This window comes from Bufo gargarizans, chromosome 3 (genome assembly GCF_014858855.1).
Source record: "Bufo gargarizans isolate SCDJY-AF-19 chromosome 3, ASM1485885v1, whole genome shotgun sequence".
Taxonomy (NCBI): domain Eukaryota; kingdom Metazoa; phylum Chordata; class Amphibia; order Anura; family Bufonidae; genus Bufo; species Bufo gargarizans.
The window spans coordinates 126210204-126223686 of NC_058082.1; the positions used below are offsets into that span (position 1 = coordinate 126210204).

The 13483-nt window shown below is 40.3% G+C and overlaps 1 protein-coding gene across 6 annotated transcripts in view; it reads left to right on the plus strand.

The window, feature by feature from the left end:
* The window catches only part of ENOX1 (ecto-NOX disulfide-thiol exchanger 1), a 593767-nt gene extending 583929 nt beyond the window's left edge, over positions 1-9838 (plus strand). For all 6 annotated transcript variants that reach the window (XM_044283882.1, XM_044283888.1, XM_044283885.1 and 3 more), the window contains 3 exons: positions 2582-2684; positions 4986-5071; positions 8402-9838. In XM_044283882.1, coding sequence (XP_044139817.1) covers positions 2582-2684; positions 4986-5071; positions 8402-8533 — 321 coding nt within the window. In that variant the 3' untranslated portion in view covers positions 8534-9838. The remainder of the gene's footprint in view (positions 1-2581; positions 2685-4985; positions 5072-8401) is intronic.
* The last annotated feature ends 3645 nt before the right edge of the window (positions 9839-13483 follow it).

The following is a 13483-nucleotide window of genomic DNA, read 5'->3' on the forward strand; positions in this document are numbered from 1 at the left end:
GAGTGTAAACAGGCAAAGGAAGACTGCGAAGAAGAAATCAGGGCACAGAGGAGCTCACCAGCTGCCGGATAATTCAGTGGCTAATCCACTGCATTGATCTCTAGCTTTAAGATTCAGGAAAGTGTTTGACAGCATTGGGTTTTCAGACCGTACTCTAGAGCACAGAAGTCAGAAAACACTGCGCAATAGCAAAAGTTCAAAAAGAGTAACATGATATACATGATCTGCATGTCCAACTAGATATTCATTGTATAGCACCTGCATTGGCTGCCAGAAAACACCTCAAACTGAATAGTTAAATATCACACGGATGGTTTGCAATATCATGTGCAGCCACTGATTCCACTGTGTATCATAGGGCAAATTTTGTAATTTACTAACTGAATTGAATCTGACAGTTCCCCATCCCGTATGTTAATGATCATTTATATTTTTAGTTGAGGCCCAGTTTATTTTTTTTCCAGCTTTAAATACTCTGCTTCCCTTTATACAGCCAAAAAGTCAAATGATAAAAATTGTGGCTACCTGCAGCCGCCACTAAGGGGACCTTACTGCATACATACACATATATTTACATCTCCAATTGAACTTAAAGGGGTATTCCGGTAGGTAAAAGTAATTCTCTATCCACAGGATAGGTTATAACTATCAGATCAGCGGGGTTCCTACTGCTAGGACCCCCACCAATCACAAGTACGAGGGCACTGTACCCCCTGCAGGCCCCATGCTGCTCCCCTGAAATGTCTGGGGTGGCTGCTCCCTTCATTTCTATGGGAGTTCCTGAGCTGAAGCTCAGGTGGCTTGTCACACTTCCTCTGAATAGGTCATCAGTATCTGATCGGTGGGGGTCTGGTGCTCACAGTAGTGCCGCAACCTTTTCTTATCCCACCAAGCACAGCACAGTACATTGTACAGCAGCTGTGCTTAGTATCACAGCCCAGTCCTATTCACTTAAATTATGCTAAGCTGCTAGGGCCATGTTACCAATGAACATGACGTCACTGGCATAGGCTAAGCCGCAAAAAGGCTGTAGCGCTACTGCGAGTACCAGTGCCTTTTCAAACAACTGATCGTCGGGGGGGGGGGGGGGGGGTCCAGAGGATCGGCCATCAGTATAAGGGCTCATGGACACGACCATACGTATCTCTCATTCATAACACATGCATGCTCAGCCGATCTTACGTATGGGGGAATGGAGAGAGATTTATGTTATGTATAGCCAGCTTTATATACTAAAATGTTCCCTGAGGCATCCAATATACATAGAGGTTGTAAGGGCCCTTTACTTGGACTGACAATTGATCAGTGTTAGCAATGATCTGGCAGTGTAAATGCACCGCCGATTACCCGAAGAAACAAGCAAATGGCTCTGGGAAACAACGATTCAGTGGGGAAAAGTGATGACATTAGAGATTGCTCCCCCCCCCCCCCCCATACTCTGGAGGAGATCGGTGCATGTAAATGCACCGCTCTCCTTCGCTAGCGGTCAGCAGATTGTCTGGAAGGAACTCTTCCTTCCTGATAATATGCTAGATGGTTGTCCTGTGTAAAGGGACCATAAGTCCAGGACCAACAATCTTATCTCCCTAAGGCCTCATGCACACGACCGTTGTTTTGGTCCGCATCCGAGCCGCCGTTTTGGTGGCTCGGATGCAGACCCATTCACTTCGATGGGGCCGCAAAAGATGCGGACAGCAAAAGATGGCCCCGCTAAAAAAATATAACTTGTGCTATTCTTGTCCGTGCTTTGCGGACAAGAATAGACATTTATATTGAAGGCTGTCCGTGCTGTTCCGCTAATTGCGGAACACGCACAGGCGCCATCCGTGTTTTGCGGATCCGCGATTTGCGGACCGCAAAATACACCACGGTCGTATGCATTAAGGCCTAATTCAAACACACTTTTACAACAAGTCAATTAACCAGTTCAGTGTTGGTTTGGGAGGAAGCAGGAAGAGAACATACAAACTCTGCCAAGATGGAGCTCTTGTGCTCACCACACGGCTGCGTTTTCCTTATCTGTTGCCGTTTGCACTACTGAAACCTACAGGACAATGGGCATTGCCTCCACTAAGTCCCACAGAAAGCATCAGTCACTGTGCATATATTATGGCGGTTGTATTTTCCTACTTCTGTTGAAAGACTCTTGTTTCATGTATTCCCTACTAACTGTCTTATTTGCATACCATTTGCATTAGCACAATGGATGTGATGTTCTATTATTAATTTAATGAGTAAAAAGCATTTCCAATAGAGAAATTCATTTTTTAAATTTCAATTACATTTCCTTTCATTCTCTTCAAGCATAAATCTCCCTTATGTTTATGAGCCTCCTATTTCAGTTTAATTAATGTAGCAAAACATTCCTTGCCAATTCACAGCGCCATGAAAGGTGGCTGCTCAAGCCAGACACCATTTACATCATGTCGGTAAGATTTACAGACCTCCGCTAATAAAGTTTCTTTCAGCTCATCTTGTAAGAGGGACAAATAAACAGCCAGCCACACACATATGTCATGGAGAAATGTTGTAGTAAAAGCTGAAGAACTGCTCAAAACCTGCAACTCTTTTGTACTTTTAGGAAAACGGTACTGTCACTGTCGCGGTGTTAAATCATGATGAAGAGAAGGATTCCGAAAAACAAAGACAGGTTCTGAAGTCAGAGAAAGAAGCTTTGCTCATAGGTAAGATGACCCAAGTCTCCATTCACTGCGGTTTTTAGAACGTGTGCAGAGACCACATATGATATGTAATTCACAAATAGAAGCAATGCCTGTCACTACAACATTCACAAAGTGGACCACAATTTGCACACTGTGGCATCTGTCAGCAAATTTGTACCTATGAATGTACCTACATGTGCACTTGGCAGCTGAAGGCACCTGTGTTGGTCCCATGTTCATATGTGCCCGCATTACAGAGAAAAATGATGGTTTAACATCTGCAAATGAGCCTCTAGGAGCAACGGGGGCGTTGCCGTTACACCGAGAGGCTCTGCTCTCTCTGCAACTGCCAGACCCTCTGCACTTTGATTTACAGGAACAGGCATTATAATGTTTTCACTGCTTGACCCTCTCTCAATCAAAGTGCAGAGACTGCAGCAGGAGCAGAGCCTCTAGGTGCAATATCAACGCCCCGTTGCTCCTAGCGGCTCATTTGCATATATTAAAACATCATTTTTCTCAGCAATGGGGACACATGAACATGCGACCAACACAGATACCTTCAGCTGCCAAGTGCACATGTAACAGGTCAGCCAGTTTCATAGGTGACAGATGCCCTTTAACAGGTCCATAATGCAGCTACATTATAAAACCTATAGTACTGCTGCAACACCTGCCCCCCCCAACCGACCTCACTGATTCTTAAGAACCGAACCGACATGCAGCCAATGACATAGAAAGCCAAGAAGGCAATTCATTCATTATGCAATGTTAACTTTTAGAGTGGTTTCACATATGGCCTATTCAAAGGGAAGGGTTTTTCTAGTACAGTATTAATGGTCTGTTCTAAGTAGGTTTTAATCCTTGATTAGTCTGACTCCTGCTTGTCAGTAATTCGTGTCCGTGGTGCTCTTACTAATCTATACAAGGCACAGCCAAACATGGGCGAGCTGCTCCAATCCCAACCAGAAGTGTATATTTATTCACACACATACTGAAACGTTTCGACTCCTTCAGTTTTGCAGTGCTGCAGTTTTTTAAGTTGTTTTTTTAAATTTATTATTACACTGAAGGGACTGCAAGGTTGCGATGCTAGCGATTTGCAACTCTCACCAAGCCACAGTGCTGCTTTCATTTGTTATATGTATAGTGGCCCTAAGGGCTCATTCACACAACCCACACTTGGTCCAGGAACTCGGGCCATGTGTCGACTATGGCACTCCTTCTGATAACGTGAGTTCCTGATTGTGGATCTGTTGTACTGTACTCACATGATGATGTGAGCACAGTATAAATAGACCCGCCATCAGGAACTGACTATATTATAAATAACTGATATAGTCAGGGGATGCGGCCGACACACGAGCGGTCTTGTGAATCCGCCCTAACACTGACTATGATACAGTCGGGGGATGCGGCCGACACACGAGCCCTTACACTGACTAAGGATAGGCCAACACTGTTTTTCTCCCAGAAAACCCTTTTAAGGTTCCACAAATAACCACTTTTTGGCTATGTTCATAAAAGTTGCTCCACCTTCCTGATGTGTGCTGCAGTGTTTACTTACATGAGGACTGCTATGGCGGCATCTACACCACTAGTCTCCTTCGACTTTGTTATATTTTGGAAATCCTGACATTCCTTTTATTTTGATGGTTTATGTGCATTTTAAGTAACTACCTGATGGGGGACTGCACCTTTTTCACAAGACCATTTAGCTGTAATGGGAATTAAATAGTTTTTATGACTATGAATAGTGTAATTATTGGGAAACTTCAAGTCAATGTGTTTCGTGACACATCTCTATAAAATATTTTCTCAAGGGAACATCCACACGAAAGAAAAATGATAATTGCCTTATTCCAGTAGCTGCAATTTTGTATTGGCAAATCAAGCATAAAATGGATGGTTAATGCGCTTCTAGCAGACTGAATTGGAAAAACACTGTTCTGCATTGTTTTATCTCAGTCACCTGGCTGCAGAGTCGTTCACTCCTGTGAATTATTGGAATTGGTAGAAGCAATTTTGGTCATTGTTTAACCCTTCATCTTGTCTGTGATGCCAGCCGCATGTAATTTTCCAAGGTTATATTCCGGTTTGGAACTATTCTAAAACAAGACATAAATTGGCGGCCTGTGGCTCACCAGCTGTTCTTGCTGGGCTCCAAATACCAGTGTGCCAATCCAGCTGAGGACATGTAGCCTTGTGTAACAGCTGAAAAGCCCTAGGTTGCTGTAGTCGATGTAAATATTCAGTAAGTGCCAGCTTTTCCTGCAGGGCTATACATCATTATATAAATCTATATGTTCCATTGACTTTCAGGTATCATTTCCACATTTCTAAATGTCCATCCGTTTGGAGCAAATATAGAATACTTGTGGTCGTACCTTCAACAACTGGACTCCAGGGTAAAGCATTTTTTTATTGGATATAATGTCAATTATTTCACTGTCTACTGTGTTTTATTGTAACATAGTCACTCGCCCTGATTTAGCCAGTCTGTCCAAGCACATTGTGAATTTGAACAGACTTGTTTCTGGACTGTGAAGATCTGTTTCCATTTAACCAAGGCTAAATTCTCTAAACTTTTCTATTTTTTCCTTATTTAATGGTCATCATGTAAACCATTCCAAAGTTTTTAATTATTGTCAGAATTAAAACAGAAGAAAAAGAAGATACGTGGTATCGTTGTAATCATAATGACCCAGAGAATAAAAGTAACAGTCAGTGATACCGGATAGGAAACTGTGCAAAGAAAAAAAATAAAACTAAAACTGTGGCGGAATGGTGTTTTTATTGTTTATAAGCCCACCCCATTTGCATTTTTTTTAAATTCTTCCCACCTCATTGTATGCAACCATAAATTGTGCCATTAGAAAGTACATCTTGTCCGGCAAAAATCAAGCCTACTTACAGCCATGTGAATCAAAAAATTAAAAAGTTATGACTTTGGGAGGGCTGGGAATACAAAATGAAAAGGGAAAAAAAATGGAAAATCACCCGCTCTTGAAAGGGTTAAAGAGGACCTGTCACAATGTCTGTTTTAGTAATTACTTACATTCTTCATGTGATAATTCTGGAGCATCTAATCTTATAAGTTAAGTTGTGCCATTCCATTATTATTCCTGCTAGAAGTTTATGAATAAATTGCCACCAAACTATAGACATGGTCTTCAACAACCTACAGTACCAGTATTTCTTAAACTAAGTTAAAGGCTATATAAACCTTTGGGACAATTTTTTCTTTTTTTATTGTTATTACATTGGACTCATTTAAATCTAAAATAAATTATATTTTTTCAATTGGTCTTTATTAAAAATTCTGAGCCCCTTTCACTGTACAGGGCTGAGTTTCTCTAGTAGCAGGATCTGAATTTTCTCTCTGCTCGGTCAGCCAGCTCACCTGAGGGGCTCCTTATCTCTGCTCTCTGACCTTATAAATACTGATTATAGCTCAGTTCTTATCCTCATTATAAGAATGTGGCTTAAATAAGTGTTTATGAGCTTTTTAGTAATTTTGAGATGAGGTTTATTGATGACTGGCACAAAGTGAAAGTAAAAAAAAAGTACCATTCACGCAGCTAGCAAAACGGTTAACCCTTTGTGACACAGTGGCTTAATATTTTTAATAAAGATCAATTGAAAAAATGCTTTTTAGCCCAAAATGAGTAAAATGCAAGCATAATAAATAATTGCTTTACTTAAAATCGGGGAGACTGCTCTTCTAATCTACTATAAACAACACCATACCATACTTAGGAGCTGTACTAACTGCTGAGTGCATATGTGTATATTAGAGTTGTTTCGATACCATAAAAAAGTATTGCGATACTCGATACCATGCAAAAAAAATTTAAACTCCAAAAAAGGCCCGTGCATTCCGCATTTTATGAAACGTCTGGCCCATAATAGAACAGTCCGATCCTATTTTTTGGGGGGGGGACAATGTGACAAAAAAAATGGCAAATTGCGCAGTTTTTATAATTTTTTTTCTGTTACGGCACTCAAATTGGGAAAGGGGGTGATTTATTCTTAATATTTTGTGTTTTTGGTGTTTTTTTACCTTTTATTAACTGCTTCCTTCTCCCCTGTGCTGCTGAGGAGGAAACGGAGCACACTGAGAGCAGAGCACTCCTTGATCTCTAATACTAGACTGCGCAATAGCGAAGCCTAGTATTGGAAAAAGGCAAATCCTGGTATCGAGGTCGATACCAGGCAAAAGTATCGATTGGGTATCGAAAATTCGGTACCCGACACAACCCTAATGTATATACAAACATGGTTGCTCCCATATGCATTCAATGATCAGCCTGTGTTGCACACAGTTGATCTAGCTAGGCACCTATAACAATGTATCAACACTGTTGCTCCTATATGATATACTAAGGGGTGTAGAGGTATAGGCTATATTAATCACTACTAATAAACACTGCTCTCACCCTCAGTGTAACTCATTAGCAACCTACTATCCTCCAACAGCCCTAGTATAATTCTCAACTATAATGCTCAACCACTGACTCATATAAAATATATTTGTCGCTGCCTAATACATGTTCTAGTCGTCTACTAAAGCTGAATACAGATAAACACTGGCTCAACGTGTTTCTGGTGAAACCACCTCATCAGGAGCCTAAATACTGTTGCTGCCAGTGTCACATAATTTTTATAATTAAAACAGCGTTTTAATTAGGTGAACCATAGCTTTGTGTCTCTGCAAACAGTTTGATAGGGAGGTTGCTGGTGACAGATTCCCTTTACACTCTGAACGTACGCTCTGTATGCGCGATTGTACGGGCGTTTGTAATCGCGCATACAGAGACAAGCGAACGCCCATTGTCGCGCGTTCCCGAAAGTCTATGTACGGGAACGCGCGACAAGACGCCCCAAAGAAGCTCATGTACTTCTTGGGGCGTTTTACAGCGCGATCGTACGTGCTGTAAAACGCCCAGGTGAGAACCATGCTGATAGGGAAGCATTGGTTTCTCCTTGTTGAGCGTTTTACAGCGCGTAGGAACGCGCTGTAAAACGCTCCGGTGTGAACCCAGCCTTAAATGCATTGCATAGGAGGGCACACATTATATATTTCAAGATCACAGAAGAATTGCTCAGCCCTGTTGATGAAAAGGTCATAGATGGACCAGGTTAATATTTGGGTTAAAGTGGCTGTCTCATGAAGACCACTCCTTCGTAAATCAAATTTCTCCTGGAGATCACCAGATAGATATATAGGAACGGCCGATCATGTAATAAATCAGCAACAGTTGCACTTTGTGATTTGTTTTCCATGGCAACATCTGACATGTATGTGCCATACTGGTGCTTGTCCAGCTACCCAAAATGTTTGAACAACTACTTATAAAATAATAAAAGTAGTAATAATAATCTTACAGATCCCTTGCCACGCCCATTACAGTGCCTCCTTTGTCCCTGCCTGTGTCTGTAAAATGGCCTCCAGTGATGGCATGAAACCATGTACAAAAGAAGGCTGCAAATAATTTCTACCCATAGCAGTGATGTTACCACAGATTTTAGTGCTATAGGGAGTATACAGAGAAGTGTTGAAATGAGAGCAGCAGGGATTGGTAAAATATTTCTTATTTTATTCTTTTATGCCATTTTAAGTAGTTTTTGATAATTTTAGGTGGCTGAAACCACTATGGAACAGACCCTGGAGTAAGAATTAGCCTTCCCTTCTTTATACTATTTGCAGTTAATAATTTGTATTCCTCTTTCTACAGATATCGGCTAATGAAATTGAGTCTTTACTAATGAGGTTACCTCAAATGTTCAAACAAGAATTCACTGGTGTAGGAGCCACACTGGAAAAGCGATGGAAATTCTGTGCCTTCGAGGGAATCAAAACAACTTGACTTCGCATGGTTGTAGAGACATTTAGCTAAATGCTGTAGCATGGCAGATTATAAAGTATTCCTTAGGCAGTGGACATTTTGCAAGGCCGATGAACCTGAACTTTAGTTACATCTGTGATGTGCTCTTGTGATTGAAGATGTCATTGTGCAAGTCTCTCCGCTTTTGTTTCCGAATTGTGATAGAACTCTTTGCTGTACAGGTAATTACATTGGATTTTTCATTTAAATCTAGATAGCTCTGAAAATGTGTAGTTCCGTATTAATGGTTGCATAGAAGAGTTAGAAGGACAAACAACTACTGAAAGTGATGTACACAGTAGACCATTAGTTCATAGGCCCAGAAATGGTTTTAAGCCTCTTCTCATAAGAATTTTAAGTTGATACAATTTGGAAATTGGACAGTTACATAGTTTTTTTTTTTTTTTCCTATTTAATTGTCCTAAGACTCTATCACACATTTAGGCAACCTGTAGCTTATCAGATGTTACAGAAGACACTGTTAAAACGGCATTCTGCCATACACCACATAGAACCTAAGCGTTCAGCAAACAGATAAATTACAGATTGTCTACCTCTGACCTTCAGAGAAGATACTTGAAGTCTACCTTACCGAGATGCACCTGCTTTTGTGTTGGACCTTACAGAAGGTCTTTTACTCTCTTATGTTTGTTTTGTACACAATTCATTCTGTATCAGGGTATCCTATTATTGTTCCTGGGCATCCACTACCTTGTGTATCTTTGTGGGGCCTGTGTCACCCTGCCAGAAAACAGAACGATATTGCTTTTTCCAAGGAGTTAGTTTTGCGTTGTATACTTGGCAGAATGCCCTATAATAGGTTAGGGTAGCTCCTAACATGTCCTCTTTAACGACGTAACCCTGATGTGTCGTTATAGGGTGAAACAATTCTCATCTGGCATGTCCAAGCCTTTTAAGATTTGACCATTTGCCCAAAATTGCAGACCATATACAGGCCAATGATAAGACATATTCAGTTCAGATTTTTTATCTTGGTGTTTCAGCAGGTTTTAGTATTGCCAAGAGAGATTAAACAGTGTGAGCCTACTGCTTGAAAGGAAATCTAAATTTATTATTTTTCTAATACAAATCACAGACCAGAGTAAGACAGCATATACTGTAAATTTATCTTCCTGATGTAAATATGGAGCAAAATATTGTTTTTTTTCTGTATTGGTATGTAATATATTCCGATATATGCATCAGAATATTCAACTGCATTGTTCACAAATTTTATATTAAATACTTGAAAATAATGTTTTCCAATAAATATTATTGTACTTACAATATATTTTCAGTTCATGAGTTTGCATTTACTGTATTACTTGTCACAATACACACTATACAAACAGTCATAGCTACATTTACAAAACATTTCAGACTCTCCTTAGGCAGTTATATACAGACACACATTTTCTTCCCTCTGATGGTTTCTGTAAATGTAAGCTCTCTCCCTGCTTGCGCACATCCTGGTTTGATGTAATACTGGCCATACACATTCAGTAGTTGTCAGCCTAAAGATCGTTCCGCCGACAACTCTTAACAGCATGCTTGAGTAGAGAAGTGCTGCCAGACACTTTCAAAGGCGGCTTATCTCCCAGAAGAACTAATGTATTGGGCGAAGAATTGTTTGCCTGATCCTTCTCTCGTCGGGGAAGAGTCGGGAGCTCCCCATTCACGTTAGACTCTTAGCCGGGCTCGGTTTTCTTACCAGGTTCAACCACTCAAGTACAGGTGAAACTCGAAAAATTAGAACATCGTGCAAAGTACATTTATTTCAGTAATTCAACTTTAAAGGTGAAACTAACATATGAGAGAGACTCATTACATGCAAAGCGAGATATTTCCAGCCTTTATTTGTTATAATTTGGATGATTATGGCTTATAGCTTATGAAACCCCAAAGTCACTATTCTGAGGTACCCTTTGCTCAGGGGGTATGGATTAATTAGCTGACTAGAGTGCGACACTTTGAGCCTAGAATATTGAACCTTTTCACAAAATTCAAATTTTAAGCTGCATTAATGCAACTCCTTTTAAGTTGCATTACTGAAATAACTGGACTTTTGCACGATATTCTAATTTTTCGAATTTCACCTGTACTGCAGCTGTATCACTTTCCTCCCCGCTAGTGAATTTGTTCTGCTGAGCTATAAAATGGTGAAAGTCTGCACTCATGTTTGTAACACGTTTCCCTGTACCACAGTGATTTGCAGTTTGTTTATATGGGTAACAGTCAGTGTAGAAGGTAGGAGAGATGTCTCCGATTCCATGGCATTTTAGTAGAAGTAATATGATGATTACAAATGCTGAAAGGCCCCTAAATCTCCAAAATAGGTCATGCAAACAATAGTTTTGATATAAAAACAAAAGCTCAAACAACTTGGTATATAGCCAGGCATCGTCCTTGTATTTACATAATTCCGGCCTGTAACTGAGCACCAGATCAAAAACTGTATTCTCGTCTGGCCTGTGCTTTCATCAGTTTACCCCACAAAAGTTAGAATGTGCGGTATAATAGAAAAAAAAAAACATACAAATAAATCTCTGTGAATTTAGCAATGCATTTAATTGTTTATCTGAAGATTTTTCATGCTTTGGGGAAAGATTATTTTCAGTCCGCTAGCAGTTATCAAGTGCCCATTCTGACATTTCCATCCAGATGAACAAACTTCAGATGGTGTTCTTCTTGAATTTACAGGATACTAATGCTAATATAGATACATAAAGTGTATTTTATTTTTATAGTGCATCAAACCTTTTAAAATGCCAAAACTCAACAGTGCTGCTGTAATTAAAAACCTAATAAACTATATGGCCAAAAGTATGTGGACATTCCAACTCATCATTGCATTTATATGTTTCAACCATACCCAGTGCAAACAAGTGTATAAAGTCAATCACACAGCAATGGAATCAACACACAGAATCATTGGTTATAATAAATATTTAATAATAATAATTGGTAATAGTATGGGTCGCACTGAATGCACAACTGCGATTAGATGCCCCATTTAATTGTAAGTTCTATTCTTATGAAGTATAAGCATCTAGGTGTACGAAAAGCTCAGTCATGAAGCACTAGACTAAGCAAACTTACAGCGAGGGGACATTGGCACAAGAACTTGTGCATCAGAAGCTTCATGAAGTGCCACGGTTAATAAGCTGCACACAAGCCTAAGATTGCAAGATGTGCAATGTCAAGAGTTGGCTGCAGTGGTTTCTTAGCAGTTGAAACTTCTCCTCTGGATTGATGAATCAAGTCTCACATCTGACAGTCTGATGGATTAATCCAGCTTTCACCAGTGCCAGAAGAAAGGTATTGTACCTAACAGAATACGTAGTGCCTATTGTAAATTTGGTTGAGGAGGAATTATGGCATTGGGCAAGTTTTCAAGGTTTGGGCCAGGTTCCTTATGTCAAGTAAAGGCCAATGTCAGTGCTATAGCATACAGATATATTTTAGACAACTATTATTTTTCTAACCTTTATGGCAAAAGGTTAATGGAAGGGCTTTACCAGTTCCAGCCTGACTATGCCCCTGAACACAGTCCATAAAGACACATTGTTTTGATGAGTATTTGGCATGGAAGAACACTAGTGAAGTTTGGTTCATGAACAATTATACTTTAAATCAATTAACCTCAAACTTCTGAACAATGAAACTTTTTTGCCTGGCAATAAAATCTGAATCCATGGTCTCTACAAGACCCAGAATGTGAAAATCCTACTTCTCTCAGCAAACACGGCAATAATTGTTAATAATTTTGTAAAGTTTGACCATTTTATTACAGGAATGCACTAGACCACCATACTCTTGCTATGAGAAGCTGTACCAATATGTATGCATATGAACTTAGGGCTCATACACACGACCATATCCATTTTGCTGTCTGCAAATACCGGATCTGCAAAACATGGATACCAGCCAAGTGCATGCCACCATTTCTTATTTAAATTCTGTAGAAATTTAATATCCTTGTCCGCAAAATGAACAAGAATAGGACATAAATTAACAAATTAATAGCAGTTGACTCAGTAGAGTGGGACTTTATGTGGGCATTGTTAGAGTGCATGGGGTTCCCTGAGAAACTTTTACGCTGGCTACAGATGCTTTATAGATCCCCCTCAGCAAGAGTCAGAGTGAATGGGTATACATCGGATCCCTTCGCTTTAGGTAGAGGCATAAGCCAAGACTGCCCTCTCTCCCCCTTATTATTTGCATTAATAATGGAGCCTCTGTCGATACTCATTTCTTCTGACTCAAATATAGAAGGTTGGGAAATAGCAGGGATTACAGAAAAACTTTTGCTATATGCTGATGACATGTTGGTATACCTGGCTGATCCAGGGAAGTCCTTAGATACCCTTCTACAGGTTGTGGACCATTTTGGTAGCTTTTTGGGACTTTGTGTGAACTGGGCTAAGTCGAGTCTCTGCCCAATTAATAGATTTGTTCCAACTCATATCTCATTGAATTCTAGGCTTCAGGTTGTTACCTCTCCCAATTATACGAGAAAGGCTTGTTTAGATCTTTTAGTAGTTTGAAGCAAGAATTTCATCTTCCCCAACATAGTCTGTTCAGATACTTTCAGCTCAGACATGCCTGTCAAGCGCAATTTGGTAGAGAACCTCTAAAACTGGAGTGTGGCCCGATAGAAGCAGCAATCAGGAGGGTTCCTCTAGTCAAACCTGTGTCGGCTCTCTATGCGTCACTAATGATGCTGCAGGATTCTCCCCTTGATAATTCTGGTCATGTGGAGAAGAGACGTAGCAGTTCTAGATGATGTATGTAACGGATCTCCTTGCACCCCGACCGGGTACCTCCGTCGATAGATGCTCCTAGTGCTTCCCAAGGACTCCAAGCACTCCACTTGACACCGTACGCACTGCAGACCCCACGAACCGCCGAAGCTTGGTTGAGGCCTCACCG